This window comes from Silene latifolia, chromosome 5 (assembly GCF_048544455.1).
Source record: "Silene latifolia isolate original U9 population chromosome 5, ASM4854445v1, whole genome shotgun sequence".
Taxonomy (NCBI): domain Eukaryota; kingdom Viridiplantae; phylum Streptophyta; class Magnoliopsida; order Caryophyllales; family Caryophyllaceae; genus Silene; species Silene latifolia.
In genome coordinates this window covers 54,530,482-54,546,066 of record NC_133530.1, presented here as the reverse complement: position 1 = coordinate 54,546,066, position 15,585 = coordinate 54,530,482, and the positions used below count along the sequence as shown (strand labels likewise).

Below are 15,585 nucleotides of genomic sequence, written 5' to 3'. Positions count from 1 at the left end.
TTTCATGAATTTAGTATAAGCGGGCACCTGGTTTACTAACTCGAGAAAAGGAACCTGTACATTTAAGCTACGAATAACTTTTTCAAATTTATTCAAAGATACATGTTCCTTCGTCGGCACTAATCTTTCCGGATATGGGGCTGTAAGAAGTAGCTTAGCCCTCTCCTCTAAATCGCGCATGCCGGCATCCGTGGACTTAGGCTGGAAGTCCACCACCTTCTCTTTGTTGAAGCTCGACCCCTCTTAAGACCGTCTCAAATGTGAGCCATTAACCGTCATTGGGTCATACTTCGGAGCCGGGACTGACCCACCAGCACTCGGGTCTTGCCCTAATATTTTCGGGACTGTCGTACCCCAAAACAAGTGATCCCTCAAGTTATCGGGCATCGGAGGACGAAAGGAATCACCATCAGCAGCGATTCCAGTCGATCGACCAGGTTGGTCAGTCGATCGACCGGTTTCAACAGTACCAGAAGCTATTGTAACCCGCACTTCAGTCGATCGACCGGGTATATCAGTCGATCGACTGATATACCTGGTAGACGCCTTTTTCTTGCTATCTTTCGTTGCAGCTTTGTTTCGACTCGGTTACGCCTTATCTTTTGCAGGGGCATCCTCAATCATAGCAGGCCCCTCCAGGGTAGACCCACTCCTCAAAGTGATGGCATTAAGGGTCTCTTTCTGGTCGGTTTGAGTCGGTAAGTGTCCCGGAGCTCGAGTGGTATTCTTGCTAGCCAATTGAGCAATTTGACTTTCTAGCAATTTCATCCCGGCCTCTCTAGCCTGGGACTCCTTTTGCAGCATATTCTTCAATTCAGCAAACTCGGAATTTTGGGATTGTTGCTGTTGCGGCACATAGGGAGGTTTTTGATATGGTTGTTTGTGAGGGGGCACATAAGCTTGTTGCTGCTGCTGCTGCGGAGGTGGAGTTAGATTTAAGACATTTTGGCTCCTCCAACTCAAGTTTGGATGGACATTTGGCTCAAAGTAGTTGTTTGCCTGCCTATAGTGTTGAAAGGCAGCACAAGACTCAAAGATAGCACTGCAGTTTTCTGAAACATGCCCTTCTCCTCCACACCTTCTACAGACGAAAGGACCGTCTGAAACAGCATTCACGTGATATATCCCTCCTTTTGAAGCTCCTCCCAACTCATATTTGTCAAACCTTGTAGTGAGAGCTTCTAGTGCAGCTACAGAAGAAGATTCAGCAGCTCTTCTTTGATTGCCTCTTGAATTCCCATATTCAGCCTTATGAGTGGCCAAATCATCAATGATCTTCCACCCCTTGGTCTCTCCCATGTTCTCAGCAAATCGGCCATTGGCTGCAGCATCCAAAATAGCCCTCTGATCGTCATACAGCCCGTTATAGAACTGATTGCAGAGACTCCATTTTTCGAACCCATGGTGCGGTATGGTTCGCACCAGCTTCTTGAACCGGACCCATGCTTCATGGAAGTTCTCATCAGGTCCTTGTTTAAAGCTCGTGATCTGAGCTCTAATGGCATTCGTCTTCGATGCAGAAAAGTATTTCTTGTAGAATGCCAAGGCCAAAGAGTTCCAGTCGGTGATCCCATGAGCGGCTCGATCCAGATCTCTATACCACTCCCTCGCAGCATCGCGGAGTGAGAAAATGAACATGGTCTCCTTTATCTGATCCTGAGTCACGCCACCGTGCGGGTATAGAGCGAAGAATAATCGATAAAAATCTCCATATGCTTGGTCATGTCTTCATTTGCGCTCCCCCAAACCGGTTTCTCTCAACCAAGTTAATATAGGAAGGCTTTGGCTCGAATTTTCTTGCCTCCCCTGGTAGTTCGAATCCTTTGTAGAGATTCGCACTGTCGCTCAATGACTTGCTATAGTTGCTTCTTCACCATGACTGGAATTTACGGAGAAGTGACTGTCTCAGCTGAAGAAATAGAAGTAGGAGATGTAGGTGGATCTTCCTCGAACAGCTCGTTCTCGTAAAAGCTTGACAGAGTACTCAGCTCTTCCTCTGTCGGTAATACCCTTTGTGATCGTCTCAACTCACGCAAGGATTTCTCAATCTCAGGATCAAACGATAATAGTTCACCACCCTGTGACCTGCGCATAAGAAGAAACTATAAAAAGAATATAAGAAAAGTTTAAGGAACGGATGTCCCTTAAACTAAGAAAGACTAAAAATAAAACAACTAAAAATTAGAACTATTGCCTCCCCGGCAACGGCGCCAAAATTTAATACCCGTCGTGAGGTGTCAAAAATAAATTTATAATCTCCAACTACAACTATAGCTAGCGGCAGTCGGGTCGAACCACAGAGAGGCAAACGTAATTTCTAGTTGTTTAAATTCGGTCTAAGGTAACAATAAGGTGGGGGTTCAATTGGGGTTTGGTCTATAGCTAATAACAATAAAAGAAATGTAAACTAACGAAATATATAAAATCAAGTATAAAAAGAGGTACTAGGATGGTCGGTTCGTTATAGTTTCGGCGGCAGCATACTAAACAGGTCTAAGTCAAACACACGAGGCGGGAAATAAAGAGGTCCTCTCGGTCCACTCTTAACAGATAGCATCTTTCGATCTCGCTATAAGTCCCAAATATCACTAATACTGACTCTCGTCCTGAAAAGTGACTAACGGTCTAAACTTTACCTATCTTTCGATCTCAGCATAGTTTAGTCATTTTAATTGGTGATCTAACAACTGTCTCTATCTCTCGATCTAGTGGGTCAGTCATATATTAAGCATTCAACTAGTCGCGTGCACTCGATTCGTCAAATATAACATTTAAATCAATTAAAACGAAGGTAAACCTCACGTGGTCAGTCGATCGACCAGACATGGCGGTCGATCGACCAACACGCGAATCAGGCCGTGTTCATTATACTGCCGCCTACACTACAATTCCCCTACATCCTAGCACGAATAAATTAGCTACTCATACTGAAATTAAAGGCAACAATAATATTAAGGATTAAAACTACGGAATTCATGCTTAAAACGATAAAATAAACAATTAACAAAAGATGGCAATTCGGCTTGGGAACTGATCTAGCAATTCAACAACTACGAACGAAAATAAAATAACAGAATAAAACCAGAGAGTACCGTGTGAATTGCGAAGGAAAAGAACAAAGCCGAATGACAAAGCGAATTGTATTCAATACCGAAAGTAATCTTGAACCCTAATTATTTCTAAAGAACTGTATGTAAAACTTTATGTAAAACTTGATAAAAACTGGATAAAACTGGATGATTGTATCTGTTGAACTAGGTTACGTTATATAGAAAGTATACGTAACATAATTCCTAAACCTAATAACTCATGGGCTTGATAAATCTCGATCTTTTAATTCTCGTCTGGAATAGCGTCTTGGTCGATCGACTAAGGGTAGTGGTCGATCGACTGAGTAGCAGTGCACAGTAGCTTCTGAACCCGATGGTTGGTCGATCGACTGAAGGTAGTGGTCGATCGACTACTTTAGCTGCTACTTGACTTCTATAATCTCGTGGATTTTGTCTTTTGGGCCTTGAATTGCACACCAAGCTCGTTCCTTAAGTGAATCCTTCACGTCAAATGCAATGCAGGATACTCGGGGACGGATCTAGCTCGATTTCCGCTGGATTCTTCATATTTCTGCAATAATGTACAAAAATACGAAAGTAGACGGAAATAGGGGAAATGGTAGCTTAAACTACATGAATGAGCTCTGAAATGCGTGGAAAATAGGATGTAAAACATCATATAAAAGACACGCATCACCACTCTCCTTATTAGCTATTCTTTGAAGCGAGAGTTTAAAACTAGTTAGTAAAGTGCTTAAGCTTTGCCTAGACAAAATACCTATATTCATAGTTTCAATTATTACATATTTTGTTGGATGATTGACTCTTATCTTATGCTTTGAACATGTGTGGGATTGCTTGAACGAGAGTTTGACTTTCCTTGTGTTTGGTTTGACTTGCTTGGACGAGAGTCGGGCTTAGTTGGACCATACTAGATTGGTGGGTTGGGGTTAGTTAGGGCCAGAGTTCAGCTAGACTTGACCCAAGGACCGTCTCATATCGAGAGATAGGGACACACCTAGACTTGACCCTCCATTATGCCCTTTACATTGACTTAGACTCGACCCCTCCTACTTGGGTGACCTCGACGACGACACCCTAGTCTCTCTTCTCATTGTGCTTACCTTATTTGTTTACTTTCTTGTTCAGTTATTTCATGTTCTTAGCTTAGACTTTTCGCATAGATAATCGCTTCAATCTTATTGACCGACTAGACTAAAACAAAGACCGAGACTTATAAACCATTTCTAACACACCATCTATGTGGATCGACCTCCTTAGCCTACTACATTCATTAGTTTGGTATTGAGTTTTAAAAATATTGTTTGCATATCAAGGAGTACGAGAAACTCGGTAACACACCATATGACAACAAACAGCCAAACATAATAAAAAGTGGACAAGTTGTAAAAGGAAAAAGTACTGCACTTCCTGAGAAAAGACGGTCAACCAAGAGTCTTAAAAACAAAATAGGCCAAACCTTCGTCTTCCTCCAAATTTAAACCCAGAAAACATAAACAGAAACACAAGCCCAGAAACCAAATGTGCATAATATAAAATCATGCGAAAAACAAGACCAAAAGATCTCATATTCCAAATGGGTTCAACGGAAACTAAACCAAGTACTAATATCCGGATTTAATTATCGATCATAAACGAAACCTGAACGGAAACAAGCTAAAACGGATGCATATCATAATCAGATGAACGAAGACAAAATAGCAAGCAAGGTAAAGGCGATTACTCGCTCTGATACCAAATGTAAGTTCTTAATCTTAATAACATGTTTAATTACGGAATAAACATACAACTAACTCAATAATTAAATGGCGGAAGCGATAAATAAGATCGAAAATTAAACCTATAGCTATTGCTATGGATTCCTGATTAGTTTTAATCAAACCCGAGTGTATTAACCCATTTCCAAACACCCGTCACTGTAGTGTAAACTGACTACGGTTCCAAACCCTCACACTCACTAATATAGATGTGTAATATACTTAAGAGAGAGTAGATTTGGTGACATTATTAATCAAAAAAAGTGTTGCATTTACACTGATTTTGCCATCAAAAATCAGTTGGAAACATGGAGAAGTGAGTGGTGGTCAACTGCAGAAGTGGAAGACGAAATGGGGAAGTTAGCTGACATTTAGTAACTTCCCCAACAAAATGGACCACTTTAATTTCCAGAAAAAGCTGAAATATATTATTAGTATTGTTTATTTTTTATTTATGTATTTATTTCTTTTTCTAGAAAAAAGCTTACATTCTCCCACTTGGTCCATTTAAACAAAAGAAACTTCATACACGAATCATAGAGACGGATTCTCTAGAACGAGAATTAATCTTCCTTGTATTACGATATACTTAATCTCTCACCCACTTACACTTAACTTAATGAATAAACCATATGTTTACTTTAGGTCAAACATAAATATATTTCTCACGAAAATTTCAAATATAGTACGTACATAATTCCAAATGTGAAAATATTCAACTAAATGAAAAGTTTCAATACAACAAATAAATGTATCACATTATGGAACCAAGTCCCTTATTCACTACATGACCCTTGAAACCTTTAGGTGGCATGCCTTCAGCAAGGGATCAACAATCATTAATTCACTGCTAATGTGTTCTATGATCAATTTATTTTCCTGAACATGCTATTTTATGGCCAGATACTTAATGTCGATGTGTTTAGTTCAACTTCCACTTCTATAATTCTTATCCATAAAAACCGTAACTGAATTATTACCATACACCTTGTGAGGTAGCCTCAAAATAAGAAACGAACTCGGCCTCCATAGTATAAGTGGTTGTCAATGTCTGCTTAATACACCACCAGAATACATCTCCGTTATCTAGCATAAACACATATCCTAATGTGGATTTTCGTGAATCAATCCATCCAACAAAGTCTGAGTCAGAGTACCCTACCACTTCAAGACTATCAGTCCGTCTATACATAAGCATGTAATCTTTAGCACCCTGAAGGTATCTCAACACTTTCTTTGTAACCTCCCAGTGATCGATGCATGGGTTACTCTGATATCTGCCTAATACTCCCAACAACATATGCAATGTCAGGTCTAGTACAGACTTGAGCATACATAATGCTACCAATAGCTGAAGCATGTGACAAAAGCAACATAGTCACCCAAATATCCATCTATACACATTAAATAAATTAAATGGACTTAACATTAAATAAATTAAATGGACTTAGTTTATCACCATATGACAACAAACTACCAAACATAATAAAAAGTGGACAACTTGTAAAAGGAAAAAGTACTGCACTTTCTGAGAAAAAACGGTCAGCCAAGAGTCTTAAAAACAAAACAGATCCAACCTTCGTCTTCCTCCAAACTCAAACCCAGAAAACATAAACAGAAACACAAGCCCATAAAACCAAATGTCTATAATATAAAATCATGCAAAAAAGAAGACCAAAAATTCCAAAATCTAAATGGGTTCAACGGAAACTAAACCAAGTACTAATATCCAGATTTAATTATCTACCATAAACGAAACCTAAACGGAAACAAGCTGAAACGAATTCATATCATAATCAGATGAACAAAGCCAAAACAACAAGCAAGGCATTGACAACCACTTCTACTATGGAGGCCATTCAGGTATCTAGGAATGCCTTGATACAGCAGGAATATGAGGCTGTACAGGAGCTTAAAAGTCTTACCATGGCCAGAGATGGTTTTCTACTTCAGAAAGCTAAGTGTTTATGGACTAAGGAGGGGGATGCAAACAGTGCTTTTTTCCACAACTCTATTAAGAAGAGAAGAAATCAAAATAAGGTGATCATGATTGAAGATATGAATGGGATGCTTTGTGACACTCCTGACCAGGTAAAGGCTGCATTTCTTGAATACTATCAGCATCTTCTGGGATCAAGCCAAAAGACTAAGAAGATTCATAGGAAAATTATTGATCAAGGCCCTAAATGCAATGAGGATCAGTATGCTGTGCTGTTAAGACCTGTCTCTGGGGAAGAGGTGAAGGAGGCTTTGTTTGGCATTCCTGATATTAAATCTCCAGGGCCTGATGGATACACCAGTAAATTCTTTAAAGATGCTTGGGGAGAAGTAGGTAAGGAGGTTATTCAAGCTGTTCAGGATTTCTTTACTCATGGAAAGCTTATAAAACAGTTGAATGCTACCAGTCTTACCTTGATTCCAAAATGTGATAGACCTCAGATAGTGATGCAATTTCGTCCCATAGCATGCTGTAATGTTATCTACAAGGTAATATCCAAACTACTGTGCTCTAGACTGGCAGAGGTTCTGCCACAGCTTGTTGATAAGAACCAGGGGGCCTTTATCCAACATAGGAGCATCCAGGAAAATATATTGATCTGCCAGGACTTAATCAGACTCTATGAAAGACCATCTCCTTCCCCCAGATGTATGTTTAAAATAGACTTACAGAAAGCTTATGACACAGTGGAATGGGAATTTGTGGACAAACTTATGCAGATGTTGAAGTTCCTGAGGGTTTCAGAAGCAAAGTTATGCAGTGTATAACTACTGCCTCATTCTCTTTAGCCCTAAATGGTGAGATGTTTGGCTTCTTCCAGGGGAAGAGGGGATTGAGGCAAGGGGATCCACTATCACCTTTGATTTTTACTCTTTGTATGGATTACTTGACAAGGACCCTCAAATATGTATCAAGTACCAATGATTTTGGCTTTCACCCTTTGTGCAAACAAATGAGAATAACTAACCTGATGTTTGTTGATGATGTGTTGATGTTCAGTAAGGGAGATGCAGCCTCAATGATGTTATTATTGAGATCCTTCTCTACCTTCTCTAAAGCCACTGGACTTAGGGTTAGCCCTGCTAAGTCAAGTGCTTATTTTGGTGGAGTTAGTGATCAGCTGAAGCAAGAGATTCTGCAGGTATCTGGATTTACAGAAGGTAGTTTGCCATTCAGGTATCTAGGAATGCCCATACAAACTACTAGACTTCAGAAGAAGGACTGTGATTGTTTGGTAGAGAAGATTTGTGCCAGGATACATGGTTATGGGGCACGAAAATTCTCTTATGCAGGCAGATTGGTGATAGTTCAATCAGTTCTGAAAACTTTATGTGGATACTGGGCTTCTCTGTTTGTACTTCCTAAGGGTCCGTTTGGATACAAGTTTAGGAGGGAAGGGGAGGGGAGGGGGAGTGAGGGGAGGTGAAGGGAGGGGAGAGAAGGGGAGGGCAAATGGGATGTGGGTGTTTGGATAACAAAAATTATGAAGGGAAATGGAAGGGGAGGAAGGAGGGAGATGAAGAATGGATGGAGGATTGAAGGATGTTGGTGGTATAATTAGAGTCCAAATAATGTTTTCTTTCCAAATCTTGCCACCCTTGGAAAGATTATAGTTTGTTCTATAGGAGGGAAAATAAGTCCTCTCATTTCTCCTCCCTTCCATTTCCTTTCTTCCATATTTTTTATCCAAACAAAGGAAATTAAATCCCTCCCTTTCCCTTCTCTCCCATTCTCTCCAATTCTTTCAATCCAAACGAACCCTAAAGGAGTTATTTGCAAAACTGAGGCATTATGTAGAAATTTCCTCTGGGAAGGTGGAACTGAGTACAAAAGAGCTCCCTTAGTAGCATGGGAAAAAATTTGCAGGCCAAAAGCAGAAGGAGGACTGGGGATAAGGGATCTGGAAACCTGGAACAAAGCATTAGTTGCTAAGCTGGTTAACTGGGTGATGGAGAAAAAGGATACAATCTGGGTTCATTGGGTGGAATGCAACTATCTCAGAGGGCAGCAATGGATGGACTATACTCCTAGCCCCAATTCTAGCTGGGTGTGGAGGAGAATTTGCAGAGTTAAACAAGATATAGCCGCTGGATACACTGATGGGATACGGCACCAATAGGAGGGGTTCTCCTCTGCTAGATGCTATGACTGGTTGAAGGGGCAGGCTCCAAGAATGATGTGGGAGAGGGTAGTATGGACTGGCTGGAGTTTTCCTAAGCACAACTTCCTGGGGTGGTTGTGGGCGTATGAGGCATTGCAAACAAAAAGTAAGCTGTTGCACTATGGAGTGGTAGATAAAGATAATTGCCAGCTCTGTGGAATGGGGAGTGAAAATCAGGAGCACATGTTCTTTGACTGTCCATACAGCAGACGGGTTATACAGCAGGTTAGGTATTACAGTGGGATGGATATCCCTGCAACTAATGTACTGGAATGGTGTGTGCACAGGCAAGGGTCTAAAATACAAAAGGAGGTGCAGTATGTTGTGGTGGTATGTGCAGTGTATATGCTATGGCAGCAGCGTAACAATTGCAGACAAGAGATGGTATTGTTTCGTCCTGAATGGCTTGCAAAAAGAATATTGAATGATATGAAAGCTAGAGTAAGGGAGAGGGATAAGAGTCATTTAAGCATTTTTGATATGGAATGGTTAGAGAGCAAGAATCTTATGTAATATGATCATATGAGCTTTGTACATTGATACCTTTTATCTAATATACTTACCTTTCACAAAAAAAAAAACAAGCAAGGCAAAGACGATTACTCACTCTGATACCAAATGTAAGTTCTTAATCTTAGTAGCACGTTTAATTACTGAATAAACATACAACAAATTCAACAATTAAATAGCGGAAGCGATAAATAAGATCGAGAATTAAACCTCTAGTCATTATAATGGATTTCTGATCAGCTGAAGAGTCTATTGATCCAAAATACTCAAGAGGAGGGGTGAATTGAGGATTTAAAACTTTTGAAAGCTTTTTCGATTATGCGTATGTAATTGATTATTTAAAGTTTATTGATTAAACTTTAACTAATCAACTAATGAATGTAAAACAAAATATTCAAATGAAAGAAAGAACGAGGAGACACACGGTTTTTGAAGTGGTTCAGTTTCACAAGTCGAAACCTACGTCCACTATTCTCGATTAATAAATTTAGTACCTTTCTACGGATTACAAATTTACTAACCCAACTCGTACAATTAACTCTAGCTGTAACTCAATGAGTACCGTTAAATACTCGAGTGACTAACTTACGCTAATAAGAAAGCACTAATGATTCTTCTAATAGTTCACGTTAATGAACGATAAAAAAATCAACTAAGCACTATTATCTTATAACGATAACAATAAGAACGAGTATACGAGTTTAAAACACACGACCTTTCAAACATAACAAAACGGTTTTTCTGCTTGAAAACACACGGTTTGCTTTGTAAAATTAAAATCAATTTTTATGCTTCACGTCACTATTTTAGATGTTGTAAAGAATAAAGTATTTATAGGAAGGAAAGAATAGGGCAACTCGGTTTACACAAACCCTAATAGCCGAATACAGGAGATATGTTAACAAATCATATCTTCTATTATTTCTTTCCTAAAAGCCTTAAAAGATAATAAAGAATATTCAAAAAGATAGAATATAATCTATTCAAATATTATCTTTACTATAAATTCTAAATATGATAAGATTTTCTAAAACAAGAATATCTTTTATCATAAACAAATATATTACGTAAGATGTATAAGATATGTAAAGATATTATTATGGAATAAAATCTTCACCAAATACACCTTAGGTTACACGAGATGTCACGGCTCATATGCCTCGTGACTCGTGCAAACCCTAGCTCAATATATGGGTTAGAATTTAGGTTTTAAGAGAGGCTTTGTTGAAACCCTAATTAGTAGCATGGTCCAACTCATAAGTTGACCCAACAAGACTACTAGTCAACGTTCAACATAAAACCGAACTCCGCACTAAACCGGGCTTTATTATATAAATACTTTTATCAAAACATTTAAAATAAACTTTAAACAATTTTCAAAATAATTTTGAAACATTATAAGTCGTGTATAATAAACTCAGCATCTCAATGTTATAGTAGGAGAGCTATAACATTGAGCTCTTTTACTAGTAATGTTATAGCTGCAAAGCTATAACTTTACCAATTCAAGAAACTCATTCTTGGTTATCATTACGAGATAATCACCTATACTATTCTAATCTTCAGGGAGATCTTCGAGTATAGGCTACGTCATCATCCAAGCTTGATTAATCTTTCGATGGACTTCGTCTTCACATAAATCTTGAATGAATCTTCATATCATTTGATCTTGAATAGAGGCTTGAACATCTTATACTTTCATCACAATCTCCTTTGTTGCTTGTATTAGATATGTTGAATCTAAATCACTTAGACAAACGATTACGCGCAACAAGTATATAAAATATAAAACACCTTGACATCATCAAAACATAAACATATAAGCTATATGGTTCAACAAATTCCCCCTTTTTGATGATGGCAAGCCTCCTACATTTGTGACTAAGTAAAGAGTTCCCCCTCAATATAATACCGTCATCTTAATAATAAAGATTAATGCAAGATCAAAACGATTTATCAAAAACTGAAACTTTAAGGACTTTAAGAGACAATTGGTCTTGACAAGGAGCAAGCTTAGGTAGATGCTTACTGTAGACGTTCTTTCCCCCTCTTGACATCATCGAAAAGTTAAGAACAAATCAAAAATGACTAGAATAATATAAGACGAAACAAGAGATAAAACATCATAAAGAGCAAATTTAGCATGCATAACCATAAGCATCTAGAAGATTAATTATCAAACAAACTTAAGAAAACATGTTTAAAGCCGATGGGCCGAATGAAACACATGTTTAAAGAAACACTTGGACCATAATCCACAAGTGCATGCCAAATTGGGCCGAATGATAAGTTTGCAAAACACACCATGAGAAAATGAAAAAGAAAGCTAAAATTAGAAAGAGCTAAATATGGTAAGGCAGAGGTAGATCAAATGTTGCGGGTTCTGTAAGGGTTCACGTAGTCAGGGCGAGTACGATGCTCTAAGGCATCGAGACGATCGAACGAGCTCCTCACAAGTTGAGACAAAGTTTGAATACTCCGTTCAAAGTTGAGCACCTTCAAGGACAAAGCTTTAGTCGCCTCCAATGTAACCGATTGATCACTTGCCATAGCCTTTCCGTGCATGATCAACGCTCCACCTTGACTCGTGAGAAATGTAAGACGGTCACCATGTGGGAACACTTCCCCACGGATTGCCTTCAACTCCCGTTCAAAACCCTCTAACCTCTTATCCACCTCATCCATCCAAGAATAAACCCGAGAAGCATCCAAACCCGACTCCAAAGACCGTGATGGTCCAACATGTGACAAAACCGTAGCCAAGTTGGTTGAATGCTTCTCAACTTCTCCATTAAACTCGTCATAAAACCTTCCAATTTCGCCTCCATAGCCCCCAAACCCGAATCACCCGGGCTTTTCTCAACATCCTTGACAAGAACTAACTCGGGTCCATCAACGACAAGACCCATAAGCTTGATCAACCGATCACACATGCAATCCCGTGCACTTACACCGTAGCTATCCCGTCCCACCACTTGTTTTATTTCTAACAACCGAGACACCCACATCCCATATGGTAGGTCGATTGTTGTACTTAATTTTTCCTTGGTAACCGTGAGACTCGTTTGAATGATACGATGCAACACGAGACTTGCCAAGTTCACTTTTTGTCCCTCCAACCATGAATAGATTATAATAGCCTCATAACTCGAAACTTTATCTCGACCTCCTCTCCTCGGCACAACTGTGTTACAAAGAAAGTTCAAGAGGAACTTGATTTTTGCTGAGAGAGGACGAACCACAATATTACCTCCGTCCGTCCCAACCTCCTCAAAGTACCTTTTAACTAACATCTCCTTTTCACTAACCACATTAGACCATTCAAGACTCGGATTAATTTCAATTCCGTCATCGGGAACCGAAAAAGCAGAGCAAAAATCCGAAACAGATACCGTCACATCAACCCCATTAACCAACGCATGCAAGACTCCCTTCTTAACCGACACACTAGCAAAGAATTTAACAATTTCAACCGGATAAACAGGACCCGAAAATTGACTAATGTGACTCCACCCTTGAAAATCAAGAAAATCAACAAAGAACTTAAGAGCGGGAACATTAATCAACCAAGATTTCGGATAATACCTTCCTCCATGAATAGAATACCTCAAAACACGAGAAACAAGGATGCTTTCGTCGTGAGTTAGCCGAACACGATTTAACCCTTCTTTGGTTGCGGCTTTCGAAACATCCCGGAGCAAGGTACGAGCAACACCGTTCCGAACAATAACCTCGGGTTCCTCAACATCTTCACCTTCATCGACAACTACCTTATTTTTCCCTTTAAAAAGGCTGCGTCTTTTTCCCTCGGACATCGACTCGTCCCGACCACGAAACAGGGGCGTAGTTGGGTTTGGTTGAGGTGAAGGAAAATTAGTGGAGTTAAGATCATGAGATGGTAGTGGTGATGATGGTTTGTGAAAGTGGCGGCTTTGTTGATGGCGGGTTGATGATCGGGTTTTTGCATGGTTAGGATTCATTGTGATGATGATGGTTGTGTAAAGGAGGTGATGGTGATAGTTGTGTAAAGGAGGTGATGGTGATGATGGTAATTATTTTGAAAAGATAAAAAGTATGCAAGTGGGGGATGTGGTACGGTTCACACGCAAGGGAGGGGGTAATTATAGGAGTAGGTCTAGGTCTAGGTCATAGCAAGTGGTTATCAAATATGGTAAGTGTCAAATAGTGATAGGAGTTATGGTAGGTATAGGATCTTAGGTGATAGAATTAATATGGTAAAAGATAAAATTTAGAAAGTTGAATGTGTATAGGAAAGATGAGTCGTGTAACATGGAAAGCAATTTAGGAAAATTTGTATGTGATTTGGAAAGATAAAAGATATGGTGTGTCTTATGTATTTGATAAGGAATTAAGTTTGTATAGACAATTAAATTCTAAATATCAAATAGAAATTTATGATAAATATATTCCTATAAACGAAATTATTCATGCAACGCAATATACGGACACAGTCATACAATCTTAACTTAACTAGTCAGTTATAAAGAAATTAAACGTGTATAGAAACTTAGGTACCACCAATTAAACCAATTTCCAACCGTAAAGTCTCAAATCGTTCTCTAGCTAACGATTTTGTCAAAAAGTCTGCCCATTGTTTTTCAGTACTACAAAATTCAAGTTTTATATTCCCCTTCTCAACATGGTCTCTAATAAAATGGTGTCTAATTTCAATGTGTTTAGTACGTGAATGTTGTGGGGATTTTTAGAAATAATTATTGCACTAGTATTATCACATAAAATAGGAATACATCCTACGTCAACACCATAATCACGTAATTGTTGCTTAAGCCATAATAGTTGAGTATATACCAGTCCTGCAGCAATATATTCGGCTTCAGCAGTTGAGAGGGCAACCGAATTTTGTTTCTTCGAACCTCGCGTAATAATACACGGTCCGACAAATGTGGCGACACCCGACGTGCTTTTTCTGTCTAGAGAACATCCTGCGTAGTCGGCATCGGAATAACCGACTAGATCAAAATTACACTCCATCGGATACCATAAATATAGCTTGGCCGTTCTAATTAAATATCGTAAAATTCGTTTTACGGCTGTCATATGCGATTCTTTGGGAGATGATTGATATCTCGCACATACGCATACGCTAAACATAATATCGGGTCTACTTGCGGTCAAATATAACAGTGACCCAATCATTCCACGGTAAGTAGTTTCATCAACTGATTTACCGTCTTCATCTAATGTTAATTTCTTGTTCTCGACCATTGGAGTAGGCATAGCATGGGAATTTTCCATTCCGAATTTTCGAATTAATTATTTGATGTATTTTTGTTGATGGATTTTAATGCCTTCATTTGTTTGTTGTATTTGCAGACCTAGGAAGAATTTTAATTCTCCCATCATACTCATCTCGAACTCGGAGGTCATCAACTCAGAAAAATACTTGCATAGGCTTCGGTTGGTGGATCCAAAGATGATGTCATCGACGTAGATTTGAACAACCAAAAGGTCAGAACCCTCAGATTTTAGAAAAAGGGTTTTATCAACGGACCCTCTACTGAATCCACTGTCAAGTAGAAACTTAGATAATCTGTCGTACCATGCCCTAGGTGCTTGTTTTAATCCATATAGGGCTTTATCCAACTTGAAGACGTAATCTTCAAATTTACTATTCTTAAATCAAGGGGGTTGTTCAACGAATACTTCTTCTTGTAAGTATCCATTTAAGAATGTTGTCTTGACGTCCATCTGGAAGAGCTTCATTCCCTTGTGTGTTGCGAATGCTATCAGAAGTCTAATAGCTTCAAGACGAGAAACAGGTGCAAAAGTCTCGTCATAATCTATTCCTTCTTGTTGATTATAACTTTGGACCACCAATCTTGCTTTGTTTCTGATAATGACTCCGGCATCATCCAGTTTGTTCCTAAAAACCCACCTTGTTCCAATGACAGATCGATCCTTTGGTCTAGGAACTAAATGCCAAACCTTGTTTCTTTCGAACAGTTGAAACTCTTCTTGCATAGCTATAATCCAATCAGATTCAGCAAGAGCTTCATTGATATTTGTTGGTTCAATCATGGATAGAAAAGAGTAGAAAGAGCAGAA

General features: G+C 39.0%; 1 protein-coding gene and 1 non-coding gene across 2 annotated transcripts; one reads left to right on the top strand and one right to left on the bottom strand.

Moving 5' to 3' along the window:
- The first annotated feature begins 1,396 nt into the window (after positions 1-1,396).
- On the top strand, positions 1,397-1,503 carry LOC141658289 (small nucleolar RNA R71). The gene has a single exon (XR_012549183.1). It is a non-coding gene; the product is annotated as a small nucleolar RNA R71 (small nucleolar RNA).
- Positions 1,504-5,582: 4,079 nt separating this feature from the next.
- On the bottom strand, positions 5,583-6,188 carry LOC141655384 (secreted RxLR effector protein 161-like). Its single transcript, XM_074462468.1, has 2 exons — positions 5,816-6,188; positions 5,583-5,644 (listed from the first exon to the last, which is right to left on the bottom strand). The coding sequence occupies exons 1-2, from the start codon at positions 6,186-6,188 to the stop codon at positions 5,583-5,585; spliced, it is 435 nt and encodes a 144-aa protein (XP_074318569.1).
- Positions 6,189-15,585: the final 9,397 nt, after the last annotated feature.